General features: G+C 43.6%; 2 protein-coding genes across 3 annotated transcripts; one reads left to right on the forward strand and one right to left on the reverse strand.

Moving 5' to 3' along the window:
• The first annotated feature begins 354 nt into the window (after positions 1-354).
• Positions 355-8,757, forward strand: LOC130197720 (GRAM domain-containing protein 2B-like). The gene is made up of 12 exons (XM_056420558.1): positions 355-544; positions 642-708; positions 2,096-2,168; positions 2,389-2,492; positions 3,208-3,297; positions 4,009-4,080; positions 4,166-4,228; positions 4,324-4,417; positions 4,562-4,612; positions 4,712-4,811; positions 5,466-5,558; positions 7,942-8,757. Exons 1-12 carry the CDS (start codon positions 381-383, stop codon positions 7,979-7,981), a joined length of 1,011 nt encoding a protein of 336 aa, XP_056276533.1. The 5' UTR covers positions 355-380; the 3' UTR covers positions 7,982-8,757.
• Positions 8,758-9,097: 340 nt separating this feature from the next.
• LOC130197713 (alpha/beta hydrolase domain-containing protein 17A-like) lies at positions 9,098-16,033 on the reverse strand. Of its 2 annotated transcripts, XM_056420547.1 has the most exons (6): positions 15,866-16,033; positions 15,064-15,130; positions 14,176-14,648; positions 13,847-14,041; positions 12,919-13,098; positions 9,098-12,173 (listed from the first exon to the last, which is right to left on the reverse strand). In XM_056420547.1, the coding sequence occupies exons 3-6, from the start codon at positions 14,643-14,645 to the stop codon at positions 11,948-11,950; spliced, it is 1,071 nt and encodes a 356-aa protein (XP_056276522.1). In that variant the 5' UTR covers positions 14,646-14,648; positions 15,064-15,130; positions 15,866-16,033; the 3' UTR covers positions 9,098-11,947. The 2 variants fall into 2 exon arrangements, with proteins under 2 accessions (XP_056276522.1, XP_056276521.1); XM_056420546.1 differs by lacking the exons at positions 15,064-15,130; positions 15,866-16,033 and having other exon boundaries at positions 14,176-15,053.
• Between the last annotated feature and the right edge of the window lie 148 nt (positions 16,034-16,181).

Below are 16,181 nucleotides of genomic sequence, written 5' to 3' on the forward strand. Positions count from 1 at the left end.
CGTCCTTTGTGTTGCCTGGAGACTGCAGACGCACCACGGGTCTAATAACAAGCGACGATTAGCCAAAGCAGTCAATACGTGTTTAGGAACTTCTCAAACTGAGCCTCGAAATGGACTCTCAGACAAAGAAGCACAGCCTAATAATAATATGCTTTACCAACGTACTCCTCAGCCAACGTCATGTGAGGCATTCTCTGTGTCTGTGAGTGAACGGCACTCATCCCTGTGGAGAATCAGAAAGATCATAACATGTTTACCACCAGCAACATTTACTGATTTATCTTTTTATATTGTTCTTTTACGTGATGTTGTTATAGTGTCTATATATTATAACTGTCCCACCTGTGTGCGTCGTATAAAAGCTAGATCGTGAATCTGTCATGTCTGTACTGCTCTCCTCGGACAGCGGCCCGGCCAGAGGCGGAGTCCTCGACAGAAGAAGAGGCAGCAGCAGGTTGAGCGTTAAGAAACTTGGAGAGAGTGACAGTCTGGACGATGCCCGGCAGGAGATCCAGGAGCTGCATCACAGCCTCAACTCCAACATGTCCACCAGGTACTCTCTGCCTTCAACACTACTCATGGAATACAAGTCAAACTACAATCTCACTCTTGTAGACAATGTAAGGCTGTGTTATCTTCAGTGTCCTCAGGAAGCAGACCATAGCAGAGGAGAACGTTGAGCGTTCAGATGGGCTCATCCATAAAAATGTAAGAGTCACGTCGTACTCACGCCACTTCCTGTTCCCTCTTATCTTTGCAGCACAAGGAGAATTGAAGTGGGTGTAATCTGTGCAATGCATCAAACGACAACGTGAGAACAATGTGAGGGTATAAAGATCTCTCGTAGTGATGAGCTGACACACAAGTATCACCAGCAGCTCCCCTCAGTATTGTGTTCACAAGTTCTGCTTTAAGTTGACAACAAAACATCATGTTCTTCATGCTTGAAGTCAATGTGGCAGCTGTCTCTAATTTGCCCTCGGCTGCTGGTGATTGGCAATCAGTCAGCAGCCGAGGCCGCGCTCATAAAAGCTCCCAGTGGAGAGTGGAGGAGGAGAAGTGAGCAGAGGCGCAGTCTTGCGGTCTGCTTGGTGTTTGTGTGTGCTGCCAAATTAGAGACAGCTGCCACAGTCAATTATTACAGATAACAAACACCAAACCTGAACCACTTGTTACAACACCGCTGGGCGATCAACAGTTTGTCATCTGTGAGCGGCAAACTGTCCTGACCCCAAGAAAAGAACTCTGACGAACGCTTTAAATTGTACAATTGTATTGTGTTTTACAATTAAATGGATGTAAATATATTGTGACTTTTTAAATGGTATTGTATGTTTTGTGATTAAATTCTGATCCTTAAATGTTCATATTTACGGTAAATATATGTTCAAAAAGGGGGTAACTGCGTCTCAGTGGTCCTTTAATCAGAGGCTCGGCGGTACGATCCCCAGCTCCGCTAGCCCATGTCGATGTGTTCTTGGGCAAGGCACTTACAGGTTGCTCCCGCAGGCTGTGCCAGCGGTGTGTGAATGATTATCTCGTCCTGACGGGCGGCACATTGCATGAAGCATCTCCTCTCAGCGTATGAAAGACATGTCGGAGGACTGGAAGAGCACAGACCATATTTATTATTTAAGAAGAAGAATCCCAGATACTGACTTACTTGGGCGGCACGGTGGCTCAGTGGTTAGCACTGTCGCCGCACAGCAAGAAGGCCCTGGGTTCAAGTCCTGGTGGTTCCAGGTCCTTTCTGTGTGGAGTTTGCATGTTCTCCTCGTGTCTGCGTGGGTTTCCTCCGGGTACTCCGGTTTCCCCCACCATCATAAAGACATGCACCGCATCGTATGGATGTGAATAAATGTTGCTGGTGGTCGGAGGGGCCGTAGGCGCTGATTGGCTGCCACACTTCTGTCAGTCTGCCCCAGGGCAGCTGTGGCTACTGATGTAGCTTACCACCACCGGGATGACTAGTGTGTGTGTGTGTGTGTGACCTCTGGACTCTGTAAAGCGACTTCGGGTGCCTTGAGAAGCGCTATATAAAATAAATGATTATTATTATTATGAAGTATTGTTCAACACTATGTTTCCCCTGCAGAGCTCCGTAAAGCACAGCAAGACCTTCCACAAACTGTTCCAAGAGATTCCTGTCGGGGAGAACCTCATGCAGAGTGAGTTGAGAGTCTGTTACTTATTCCTTCATATTGATTATGGAAATGACATCACGCTGTGACCTTTTCTCACTGTGCCCCTGCTGTTTGATTAAGTGCTGCCTAATACTGTGTGTGTGTGTGTGTGTGTGTGTGTGTGTGTGTGTGTGTGTGTGTGTGTGTGTGTGTGTGTGTGTGTGTGTGTGTGTGTGTGTGTGTGTGTGTGTGTGTGTGTGTTTAGCGTTTTCCTGTGCCTTGCAGAAGGAGGTACTGTATCACGGAAAGCTCTTTGTGTCTGAGAACTACGTGTGTTTCTACTCGTCAGTGCTGCTGAAAGACACCAAGGTAACGCACTCTGAGACATAAGGTGACGCTTTCGTCACACGTGTGAAATCATTTAACACGGAAATGTCACAACAGTGACTTTTCTAGGTAAAGTGTACATTAGGCAGAGCATTCTTTAAAGAAGTGCTGAAAGGAGCAATCGACATTAACATAAGCTGTCAATCAACTATCAATGTTTCAATTGACTAAAAGCAATCCCTCAGAGAGGAATATTATTTATGACCCCAGATAGAAAATGAAATAACGATTTGGTTCTTTACATTTGGTCGTTCATGTTTTCGGTCACATTGAGGACGAGTGAAATATGACTGTGTGTCCTCTTTAAGGCGGTGAAGGACAGATAGATAGATAGATATAGATATAGATATACATAGATATAGATATAGATAGATAGATAGATATAGATATACAAAGATATAGATATAGATAGATAGATATAGATATAGATAGATAGATAGATGGATAGAAAGATAGATAGATGGATGGATAGATGGATAGATGGATAGATAGATATAGATATAGATAGATAGATCGATAGATGGATGGATGGATGGATAGATGGATAGATGGATAGATAGATAGATAGATAGATAGATAGATATAGATATAGATAGATAGATAGATAGATAGATGGATGGATGGATAGATACTTTATTCATCCCCATGAGGTATTTGTAAGATACAAGAATCATAATATTGTGTCCACATCTTGCAGGTGGTGATTCCTGCGTCCAGCATCCAGGGGGTGAAGAAACATAACTCTACTTTATCTATGTTGTCTATTCAAACTGCTGATGGAGAGAAGGTTAGAAGACACACTTTAGAAATATATATTTTATTAGTTAAAGTTACAATCTCTTTTTTGTTCTCTTCTGTTTTCAGCTATATCAATATACACATTGATTTGATTGTATATTTGCATTACAGATGAACAATATCGTTATGCAGTTAAAATGTTGGACAGGAAGCCAAAAGAAACAGATTGTTGCTAATAATAAAATAGAAAACCCACCTCATCAGGCTCCAAGGGGGCTCAGTGACATCTGACCTGTGGCTCACATGTCCATGGGTCATCCTGTAAACAGATGTGTTTCTCTGTTCCTAAACTCCACTGCATAACCACATAACTGAAAATGAATAATGTATTCACGTGCTGTATTGTGTTGTTTGTATTTTACTGTATTACGTGTATTTGTACAACGGTTCATTACGGTGAGCAGCCTAAACTATCTAAGACTATCCATGGTGCGTGGCCGAGGCCGATACTACGTCCCTAGTGAATCAAACAATAAATGTGGTTTATAAACTAACTATTACAATTATTTTATTAATAATATTTCAGCTTGACTCAAACGTGTCATCCCGTTCTAGTGATAACTCCCAATTAATGAAAGGAATTTAAAACCAGGGGAGTTATGACTCAACGTGTGTGCAGCGTCAGCGTGTCCAGCCAACACGTCCTCATACCTTTACCCTCCAAGATGTAACTCCTTCTGCCTCTTTCCTCTGCTCTCAGCACACGCTCGTGTCTTTGAGGCACCGCGAGCTGTGTTATAAACTCCTCCAGGCGGTCCACTCACACGTGCAGGTGGGTGCTCAACAGATCTGCACCAACAAATACGCCTCGGCCTGAACTCGTGCCTCCCTCGTGTCTCTGTGTTTGTCTGGAACAGGAGCCGGGCGTCAGCAGCAGCCCTCACGTCTCCTCGCCAGAGAATGAAGCCGATCACGGCGTGGTGTGTTTGCTGCTCATCCAATTCAAACCAACCAGGTTATAGTTGGGCGAATATGAGGCCGCAGAGACTTTAACCTTCTGTGTGCTTGTCTGCAGCCCTCCAGTTATTCCAGTTTGGAGGACTGTGGAGACCTCAGCAGAGAGAACAGCATTCATCTGGACAACGCCTTTCCTCTGATGTCCAGTGAAGGTGAGAAACAGATGGGACAGCGTGGACAGAAGTGGGAATGGAGTATTCATCACTGGTTCATCCTGTCTTCTTTAGCCATGTTACTATTTAGGATAATAGTATTGAAAATGTTCTTGACTGAATGCAATATTTATGCCTTTCCAGCCACTACGAGACGCAATTCCACCCTTCAAAACACAGACCAAGACACCCGAGGTGAGTTAAGAGGTCACAAATAGACATTTACTAAGTTACTTATGAGGCATAGAGGAAAGAGACATTCACGCATAACAAGCTGATTTTTCTTTCAACCAGCTGTATCCTGGATTTGGAGAATCACTGAGAGGGTGTCACCGCTCTTGTTGCTCAGAGAAATGAGGACTCTCAGCGCTCTCTTCTACGTCTTCATGATGCTGTGAGTTTCATTGTTTCACACAGTGCAGCACACGTACTCAAGGACAATTTGACCTAATTATAATGTGACACTAGCATAGTGTCGCTTTTATTACTTCGTCAATTTAGCTGATACAATTTCTGTACTTTTACTTGTAAGAAAAACTTTAAATTCAGGACTTTTAGTTGTGATAAAGTATTTTTATGTTTCTGAATACTTCCTCCACCCCTCCACACACAGGTTTACTGTGTCAGACCTGTTAATGGAAGAAGGTTGGAAGTTGACTCTGTAGGAACGAGACACCGTTTCTCTTTGAGCTCGGACTTTCAAAGACTAAAAACGTCTCCTGCTTTGTGTAGAATACTTTACAGATCCCGCATATTGTGCACATTGTAAGCATATGTGTGTATGAGCAGAGGCCCATTGTGGTATGTTGACTTTCTGGATGGGCTGAAAGCTCTCCGGGGAAAAATATAATCTCGAGATGTGGTTTTAGAAATGTTATCACTCAGTGGTCACTCAGTCTTAGCACAGATACAATTTACCGGTATCTTATAGTGAGGACGTCAGCGTATGTATACCATCGTAGACCGTCTGCTCAGTTATTGATTGGTTCTGAGTGAAGGTGCATGGCACCCAGGGCCTTGTTGGTCATTATAAACGCTGTGTTTGCAGGACGGTGCTGCTCCTGCTGGCGTCGGGGTACATCGGGCTGAGGATCATAGCCCTGGAGGAGCAGCTGAGCGAGCTGTCTGTACAACACGGAGGGTGAGTCGACACACGGACACGAAGAGAAAGGAAGTGTGTCGTGAGAAACACCTCGTCCCGTTGGAAGGAAAGCGAGACGGCTCAAACCAGTTTTGGAGGCGGTTAAAACGATTACTTTCAGATTCAATTCAATTCAGTTTATTTGTATAGCCCAATTTCACAAATTACAAATTTGTCTCGGAGTGCTTTACAATCTGTACACATAGACATCCCTGCCCCAAAACCTCACATCGGACCAGGAAAAACTCCCAAATAACCCTTCAGGGGGGAAAAAAAGGGAAGAAACCTGCAGGAGAGCAACAGAGGAGGATCCCTCTCCTAGGATGGACAGATGCAATAGATGTAATGTGTACAGAAGGACAGATTTAGAGTTAAAATACATTCAATGAATATGACAGAGTGTATGAATAGTTCATAGTAGGCATATTCCACGATGGAGACCTCCACGATCCATCAGGCAGATGGCGGTGGGGAGGAGGGCGGAGTCTCAACAGGACAGTGGCGTAGTCATGAGCAGGAATTCCACGACCCAGACGATCCATCAGGCAGATAGGATCTATGCCGTCTCATAGGGTCCGATGACCCCATGAGACGTAAAGTCAAAAGGACTTCCGGGGAGAAAGCAGAGTTAGTAACGTGTGATTGAGAGATGAAAATTCATCCTTAAGGAGAGAAAAAAGAGGAGATAGGTACTCAGTGCATCCTAAAACGTCCCCCGGCAGCTATAAGCCTATAGCAGCATATCAAGGGGCTGGACCAGGGCAAACCTGATTCAGCCCTAACTATAAGCTCTGTCAAAGAGGAAGGTCTTAAGTCTACTCTTACATGAGGTGACTGTGTCTGCCTCCTGGACTGAAATTGGAAGCTGGTTCCATAAAAGAGGAGCTTGATAACTAAAGGCTCTGGCTCCCATTCTACTTTTTAAGACTCTAGGAACTACAAGTAGTCCCGCATTTAGTGAGCGTAGCTCTCTAGTGGGGCAATATGGTACGACAAGCTCCTTAAGATATGATGGAGCATCACCAATCAAGGCTTTGTAGGTTAAGAGAAGAATTTTAAAAGTGATTCTTGATTTTACTGGGAGCCAGTGCAGAGCAGCTAGTGCAGGAGTGATGTGATCTCTTTTCTTAGTTTTAGTGAGAACACGAGCTGCAGCATTCTGGATCAACTGGAGGGACCTAAGAGATTTATTAGAGCAGCCTGCTAATAAGGAGTTGCAGTAATCCAGTCTCGAAGTAACGAACGCGTGAACCAATTTTTCTGCATCTTTTTGAGACAAGATGTGCCTGATTTTTGAAATATTACGTAGATGAAAGAATGCAGTCCTTGAGATTTGCTTTACGTGGGAGTTAAAGGACAAGTCCCGATCAAAGATAACGCCAAGATTCTTTACAGTGGTGTTGGATGCCAGGGCAATGCCGTCTACAGAATCCACATCACCAGATAATTGATCTCTGAGGTGCTCAGGGCCGATTAAAATTACTTCGGTTTTGTCTGAGTTTAACATCAAGAAGTTGCAGGTCATCCATGTTTTTATGTCTTTAAGACATGCTTGAATTTTACAGCGTTGGTTGCTCTCCTCTGGTTTTATCGATAAATATAGTTGAGTGTCATCTGCATAACAATGAAAGTTTATGGAGTGTTTCCTGATAATATTGCCCAAAGGAAGCATGTATAAGGTAAATAAAATTGGTCCAAGCACAGAACCTTGTGGAACTCCGTGATTAACGTTGGTGGTTATCGAGGCGTCATCGTTTACAAATACAAACTGAGATCGATCTGATAAATAGGATTTAAACCAAATTAGTGCCGTGCCTGAAATGCCAATCGACTGCTCCAGTCTCTGTAACAGATCAGATTAAACATTACGAGAGTCGTTCTGCAGGTTTATGACAGTATTGTTGACAAGAGATAAGTGATGAAAAACCCACTAGGAAATATGTGTTTACATTGTTACATGTTGGCAGGCTTTGCACCAGTTTGAACAAGAATGTGGAATAACAACGATTTAGGTTATGAATGTAGTGATGACTTCAAGAATGTGCTCCTTTCTCAATGTGAAATACACCTCAGCTTGAAAGACAGCTCTCATTTTTAAGAGTTGTAGTTACTTGACATAATCTGGATCACATATATTTCATGTGATTAGAACATAAGGTATGATATATTCTCCAGAGATTATACTAGTACAGTATGGAAAGTAGTTCAAATAGCATATAATACATCTATAGGCCTACTATTCAGCATGAGTGCCTTTAAAAAATAAAAATAAACTATTATTTTGTTTTGTATTTTCACATCATGGTGCTAATTTACTTAATAAAAGGATTAGTGTTGACTCCTCCACTGTGCCCTCCTCATGCTGCTTCCTCTTCGTTTGCAGGTACCAACAGGTGGAGCCAGTGCCAGAGAGAGGCCTGTGACGAACCTGGGAGGAACTAATGTGGATCGGCGTTCTGTTTGGTGCATTGATCCCGGTCCAGGCTCCCAATAGCATCTCCGCAGTGGGGCTCGGTCCTTTTCACACACAGCACATCTTTCAGTTAAATGTACAATATTGTGCACAAACGGGTTCTCTCGCAGTAGAGATGGATCTCCTGTGTGAGTGCCCTCTCTCTGCAGGATGCAGGTCAGCCATAGGATGCTTTTTGGATGTCCGAACCAGGCGGCCACACACGGTGAACTCCTCGGATGACTGACTGCTCTGGCAGAGAAGTAACAGCACATTATTTATTTGGAGCACATTCAATCTCTGCTGACAAATCCAATATTGCGGCGAGGATCTCGTGGACTGAGCCATATGGAGGCGGCCTTCTGAAGCCATGTTTATTTCCTTGGCCGGTGAACAGCTGAGCTCAGCAAGCTGAGTCTTGGCCGTCGTTATCTTGAATCAACACAACCTGCAACAGTGAGACCGCACACAAAGTGCTACGCGCTTAATTGTTGCCCGTTTTAAAATGGTTCGTGTGGAATGAGGATTTACATTTTCTGCATAAACTGCTGGAATGTCGTCACGTTTTAGGAATAAGACGATGACAGTAGACAGCCAGCAGAGGGCAGACACTCCCATTAAACACTGTCACCGAGCAGGATTCACTTGCACTAATGCTTACATGAAGTTTAATGTTGCCACAAACTGTAACTGTAGATAACTGTACATCTGCCTTAATATTGTGTGAATTAAAAAACTATACATGCATTTGATTCTGATTTTCATTGAACCACATTCAATTATTTATGAAACAATTTTTCCAAAACATTTCAGGCCTTGAAAAATATATTAAATTCAAGTATGTCTCTGGTGGTTATAGCTGTATGAACTCTGAACATTATCTGCACCCTCTTAGCCAATCTTGGAAGAGACTTTGTGTGATTTTATATACTCTCCAAAACCCATCTTCACAGGTAGATGTCATCCAAATGTTAAATCATTATGAACATAAATATATTTTGTATCGCTATCTACCAGATATCCACTATTATTAACGTGTGCAATGTACAAAAAATGCAACGAATATTTAAAAAAACAATAGTCAGTGTAACATTTTTGTACATAAGTGATCTTTTTTTATTATTTTGTTGTCCATAAAAAGGTCAAGATTCAGTCCCATGAATAAATTCATTACATCATATTCTCAGTTCAAAAAAGCAACATAAAATTACAAATCATAATACAAAGAGAATAGGTAAGTACAGTAACCATATAAACAGCCCAGTAATATAGCCTAGCCCTCCACCCACCTAACACCGCCGCGCTCAAACTCTAGCACCAAACTCATAACAATACATCAGTTAGCATTTTTAAAAACTCAAATAAATCCCTTTTTTTCTCCAAAAGCGCTTCAATGTTCCACTGCCATGAGTTCAGCTTTATCCTCACATAGAATACATAATAGAGATAACATCGCACCCCATCACTTGCCTTTCAAAACACAATAGACATGCATACAGTTTTACTGTTCAACCCCCCCATCAATACACATTCAGGGCCAGAGGACACAATATACGTCAACCATAGTGGTGCATCAATGAAACGGAAAGTCTCCAGCCCGTTTCTTGAACCCGACGAATGAAAGGTGGATCCAGTGGTTTCCCTGATAACACGACCAGTTCAGGAGAAAAAAAAAACTACTTCTACTTTCAGAGTCGAGAACTCTCTCTAATTCTTCTATCAGCTCGGATCCCTGGTCCGAGATGGTACCAGGTGTACATTATTTAAATATCAGACACACAAAGCACAGGATGAGAATGGAAACATTCCCTGTTTGAGGTGATGACGGGGAGCGAGCTGTGTTCACGAAGACCCACTCGTACTCCCACAATGGAGTAATCAGATCAGTGCTAGTTCAGCACATATTCCCTTCAAAATAAATGCAGCTTCTACCACTGAAACCGACGGGTCTCCTATGCAGCGGACGTCTCGTGTCGATCTGAAATGTGCTGCTTGCCTGCGACCATGAAATCAGTTCTAGCACTTTTTCAGGTCCACACAAAAGGCCCATGACTCGTTATTCAACTGTGATGTTAGTATCCTTAATGGTGGCCTGTAGAAGACAGTCAATAATAATGAAGACACACAAACTTACAGTTTATACCCTTATTACACTTTGGATGCTTTGTACAATAGTGCTGAACTTAAGACCTGCTTGTGTCATGCTTGATCTGATATACGAGTCCATATACTGTATTCTACAGTAAATATATTATGTGTGTGTGTGTGTGTGTGTGTGAGAGATAATATGCAATGGTGTGTGTGTGTGTGTGTGTGGTGGAACCTGCACCACACCAACAGTGAGAGGCTCAAGTATGGCTTGTGTCAGACATGAAGCGTGCTGCCACCCATAAGAGAGCTCCTGTACATTTAGGGCCACAGAGGTTAAAAACAGCGATAGTAGGCATGATGTCCCGCCATGACACCCGATCTGATGCGTTAGTCTCGACATAGACACGCGTGGCTCTGAAACGAACAACAGATGGCCCCACACTACGACAAATACGTTAGGATTAAATACATCAAGAGAAACAAATGTGCATATGAACAAGAGGCGGACTAACCCTTGTGACGAGAGCTATGGAACGAGACGTGGGACACACGCTGTGCTGTAAGACTTCAAGTTCATCAGCAAAAATCTTCTGGTACAAATCTTAACTTATTTACCTGTCACACATCAGTAAACACTGAAGAGCAACAGCCTTCTGTTTGAGCCGACTGATCTAATGTGACGCGACACTCCGATAGCTGTTCTGTTGATGCCAAAGAAGTGTCCACATAAGCAAGAGATGTCCTCGGTGTGGCTATCAAAGCCGTTTCCTTTCAAGCACACCATCATCCTTCATCACAAATATGTAGGACTGGTTGGAGAAAAGCAATAAATGGGAATCAAAATAGTTCCCTGTAAGTTGCTGCTGCAATTCTGTGGACAGACGAGGACTAAAGCTACAGCGGAGCCAGGAGATAAAGTGGAGGAAGCCGTAACATCTTCAGTCAGAAATGAGGGGGAGGAGAGTATGAGACACCCAAAGCCATAAGAGCTGTGACAGGATTCCAGACTCGTCCTGTACCCACCAAAGACGAGGAGATGGACCCCCAAACCACACGGTTAGTGTAGGTTAGTGTTAGCTGGACAACTTGGGAAATGCCCTGGCAGTCAGATGGATGTCCATTAACAAGTAAACAGGGAGGAGGAGTGGGCGGGCACATGCTCGACCAGTGATTGTCCATGGGAGAGAGAACTGGTCAAGCTGTGGAGGTATTCTTCATACTCACAAAAAGAAGAAAAAAATACATAAATATTGATACGTTTCAATAAGCGTCCTCCACTTGCAGACGTCCAAGTCATCAGGATGTCCTTCATTTCTTTCAGCACTGCTTCTCACACACTCACACACACACACACACACATGTCCGTGGAGGTATGAATATACACTCAAGACTTTCACCCATGATTCATACATTCACGAACACGCTTTACTGTAGAATGACATCTGTGTGCCTTTCTGGAAGAAGCACATTGTCGTTACTTCTTAAGTTACGTCAGGGACACATTTCAACGCTGCAATTCATGAATTTCCTAACGTTAAAAAAAACGGATCTGTGAAGTGGTTTGATCTCAGCTTTTGTTTTATAGCGCTTCACCACACTCCACCGTACAGATGGAGGCAGCTGCTGATATTAAAAACCGTAATTATTTGAACATAAGTCGTGATAAGAAACGTAAAATGTGTGCTGCTTCAAAGACACACAGATGTGACAAAAATCACAAATCACTTGAGGTCGATCTCTCACACGCACTTTGCAGACATGCCGGCGTTCTCGCTCAGTCGCGCACACACACACACGCATACACACAGCCTCATTCATACAAACGCAGAGAGGCCGCGGTTGCGTCTCAGGCATGCTGTGCAGCCAGGTCCTGGTTGATGAAGCGCCGTAGCCTCTCAAGGTACTGACTGTAAAGCTCAATGTCGTTGTGACCGGCTCCCTCCACCCAGAGCGGCTCCACGGCCTTGGGACAGCGCTCGAACAGAGCCAGGCCGTGGGAGAAGTCGATCACCTCATCCTCCGTCCCGTGGATGATGAGCACCGGAGACGGGATCTTTGACACTTTCTCTATGCTGGAAGAAGAATGATGGAGGCTATTAATGCACTGACCAGGTCATTTAAGAAGAGTCATTTTTTCGGTCTTGAGCAACAAGGACAAATAAGGACAATGTGCATTTCATTCAACATTTGAGACGCATTACAGTGACATTACAAAAAGGCTGTGTTTTGACCTACTGCTGGTGAAATATAAATGTTTATATATATAATGTTTTACATCATAGGAATACATTTTGAAAGAATTTCTAGACAAAGTAACCAGACTGGTCAGAATGTTTCTGGATTATCCGGCAAATCGAATGCCTGACAAAACAAGGTACATCATTACATGTGCAGCAAAACGGAGAAAAGTAGTTGTTGCCAAGGTAACAACCAATGGGAATCCATATAAAAAATAAACAATGACATCTTATAAACCTATTATTACCATAATTCAGACATGCTCTATGATATGCAACATTGCCCAACTTGGTCTGATATAACCAGAGACACTTCAGTGTCGCCTCAAGGGGATTCCTATCGCCTCATGTGATGTCATAATGCACAACTTTATTCATGTATCCAACACGTTTGTTTAAAGTGACTTATAATAAGTGCATTCAACCTCCATAGGTCATCATGCTGAGACACTACAAATCCCCAATGACTATGAAAAATGTAAACTGGGTATTCACTATATAATATTTTGTCTTTTTTTAATGATATATTTAAAATGTTAATAACACAGAAAATACAACTAACAAACATTAAAAGACTTACTTAGGGAAGGCATCAAAGCAGTATGTTTTCTTGGTATCGGGGAAGGCCACTCTCATTCCAGAGGTGAGAGGAGAGTGGAGGACCACAGCAGCACACTCAAACCGGGATGCCAAGTCGACTGTGGGCACCGTGCCGATGCTCTGTCCGTACAGGATGATATTCTCAGGACTGATGCCATAGCTGAGCCCACAAAGACACACACACAAGTTTAAAATACAGGATATAAAAATAAGATTCACTTTTATTCTGCAAGTATGAGAAGTGCAGACGGACTGGTGTGCAGTGTTCAAGTGTTTACAATCCTGTATGCTGATTCAGTGCAGTTAGCAGTAAGCCTCGGTTTAATGTTGATATTAGACAAAGTCTCAAAGACAATGTCATCAGCAAAGAGAATATTTACCACGAAACAAAGACAAAACGTGGAATGTAAAAATGATCACCAACCACGTTTGACATCAATACAGTATATTACCAAACCTGTTCAAATACGAACTTTAGCTCAGAATCAGGGACTGTGTGAGCAACACACACTGATATAATCTTATGTCTTAATGGTCCAAGTTCCTCTGTGTTGCAGCCTGGGAGTTTTAAGTTTCTGCTGACATTAGACTCATTAACCATGCTGGCAGCTGGTAAACTAGAGGAATATGTGTCAGAAGTTTAGATGTTGAGGCTTCATGCAGAGCACAGTATGTGACAGACAATCACAAGTCCTCGATACAGAGCCATTGTTTATCTTTGATTTGACTGGCTGATGGTCAGAGGGCCGTGGTCCGCAGGGTTAAGATTTGCATATAACAGAGCCAACTAAATGATATTTTCAGTTAATGTGCAGTGATGGGAGTGGCTGCTTCAACTGACACCTGGTGCTCTTTGGCTGTTAATTTCGGAGCCTGTGTGGATGGTAACGGAGTTTCTCACTGCTTACCGGGAGCGCAGGGCGTGCCAGGCAGCATCAATGTCAGCATAGAGGTTCTTCTCAGAGGGCTTGCCAGTGCTAACCCCGTAGCCTGAGTAATCATAGGAAAAGATGTTGCAGTTGATACGTGTGCCTAAGCCGATGTAGAAGCTGCTCATCTGGCCCAGATCTACTGCATTGCCGTGGGAAAACAACACTGTAAACCTGAGAGGCAAAGGAGGAATAGGAATGAAAAAGGAAGTTAGGCAGCTGGCTTAAGAGACACTGCTGAACGGGGGAGCCTCAATTTGATCGAAAACATGGGATATAATTGTTTAACTGAGAAAAATATGTCTCACCTGGCATTGGGGGCACAGCGAATGTACATGCACCCCACCTTGTTCCCTCGGCTGGATCTGGTCAGGAATACATCAGTCAGATCCAGCTCTCTCTGTGAATACTGGAACTCCGCTCTCTCGGTGAGATGAAGCTTCCACTTGCCCTCACTCCCACCACCGCTGCTGCTGCCACCACCAGCAGCAGCACCACTACCTCCTCCTCCTCCTTCTCCTTCTGCACCAGCTCCTCCTACTTTGTCAGATCCACTACCAGCGCCCTGCCGGGAACGCAGTCCTGGGGCTCCGAGAGAAGGCTGAGCAGCCCCGGAAGTGGACCCAGAAGCAGTTCCAGCTCCAGAACTTGGATCGGAGTCAGGCAGAAGGGCGTATGTGGGCTCTGGAGGGAGGAATGCCAGTTTGGCTGCAATACGGCTGGGGCAAGGAGGACAGCAGAACAGGCAGCATAGCTCTCGTATGGACAGACCGTTCATCTTCTGGTAGAAAAACATGTCAAGACAGAATAATTAGGTGGCAGAAAAATGTAAAAAGAAAAGCAAGTAAGAAGCAAAAACCTGTTAACATTTTACATTTGAATGAAATATAATATCAGGATGAGTAGCTTCAGGGGAAATGAGCCGTGGCACTCCGTAAAACAACAAAGATGACATATTTATTTAATGAGGGGAATGTTTAAATTGTCATTTAGTAGATGAAGTTAATTGATATTGATATGTAATGTATTGATTGATCACATCCAATACTTGCTTCAGTTATTAATCATGTGTCATAAATCATGAATAATGCAATGTCAGGGGGAAACTTGTTGTTGTTGTTAGTTAATAGAAGAGATACACATCCAGCGGCCAATGGCTGGTGGGAAACCCTGCACATATACAACAATGAACATACCTGGATGCAGAAGTCCCTGGGTCTCTAAAGGTCTTCTGATCTAGTCACGGTGCACTGCCAGCAGGATCTTAATAAAAAAGAAACACATAACACATTAAAATGTCTCTACGTCGTGCAACAACTTACTATACATGACGGCATAACATCACAAAGTCACGACCACTTAGTCAGCCTGCTCTGTTAAAGCAGCTCTTGCTTGAGCAAATATTAAGTAACATACTTTAAATATTTAAGAAAACTCAATCTATCATTATTGCTTAATCTGATACAGCCGATGGAACCAAATAAAAAGTGCACAAGCAGCTGGGAAGAAGATATTACTTTGATGGAAGGATCTCAGACAACCCGGGTTCGTTACAACGGTGAAGGCGACAGTTGTGATCGTCATCACTTCACAGCTCACGTCACTAATTGTCATTTATTTGGGCAGGAAGTTAAATGCATTCCGCCGTTTGCTGCAGCTGCTGACACCTCACTGCGGGGTGAAGTCATGGCTCGACGTGATCGTGGACGTTGGTGACTCATTACAACACCCGCTCAGCGCAGACTCAGGGAGCGACTGTATGCTAATGAGGCTACATGGTGAACACCGATATTTCCCTCTAACGGTATCCGGTGATGCGCGCACACTACGGGAACACACACACACACACACACACACCAGTGACGAGGCAGAGACACGTCGCTGCTCTCGTCTGCATCGCAGGTTAATGCCGCGAACAGGCAGAATAGCGTCACTCGTCGTTAGTGGGGCAGCCAGCTAGCGGCAGCTCGCGACACCGTTAGCCTCAGAGCTACTTACCGATTCACAGTCGGTTGTCAGGCCGGTGAGCCCCGGTATGAGCCCCGGTGTGGACACAGGAGCAGCACGAGACTTACACAAGTGTCCTTGTGTCTTGACATGGATGGTTTTTCGCCCAAGTGTACTGACAGTTGTTGGTGGCTAGCTAGCTGTTCATGGCAACCTGAATCTTTCTCTTTTTTTTTTTTTACTACTGTCCGATTAAACCCGGAAGTGACGTCAGGGCGTATTCTTTTTTCAAACGTAATATAATTTATATTACATATATAAACTGTTAAGTGGTGGGAAATCTCCCCAACAATGTTAAGACCTCACA

Source organism: Pseudoliparis swirei, chromosome 8 (genome assembly GCF_029220125.1).
Source record: "Pseudoliparis swirei isolate HS2019 ecotype Mariana Trench chromosome 8, NWPU_hadal_v1, whole genome shotgun sequence".
NCBI classification, from domain to species: Eukaryota; Metazoa; Chordata; class Actinopteri; order Perciformes; family Liparidae; genus Pseudoliparis; species Pseudoliparis swirei.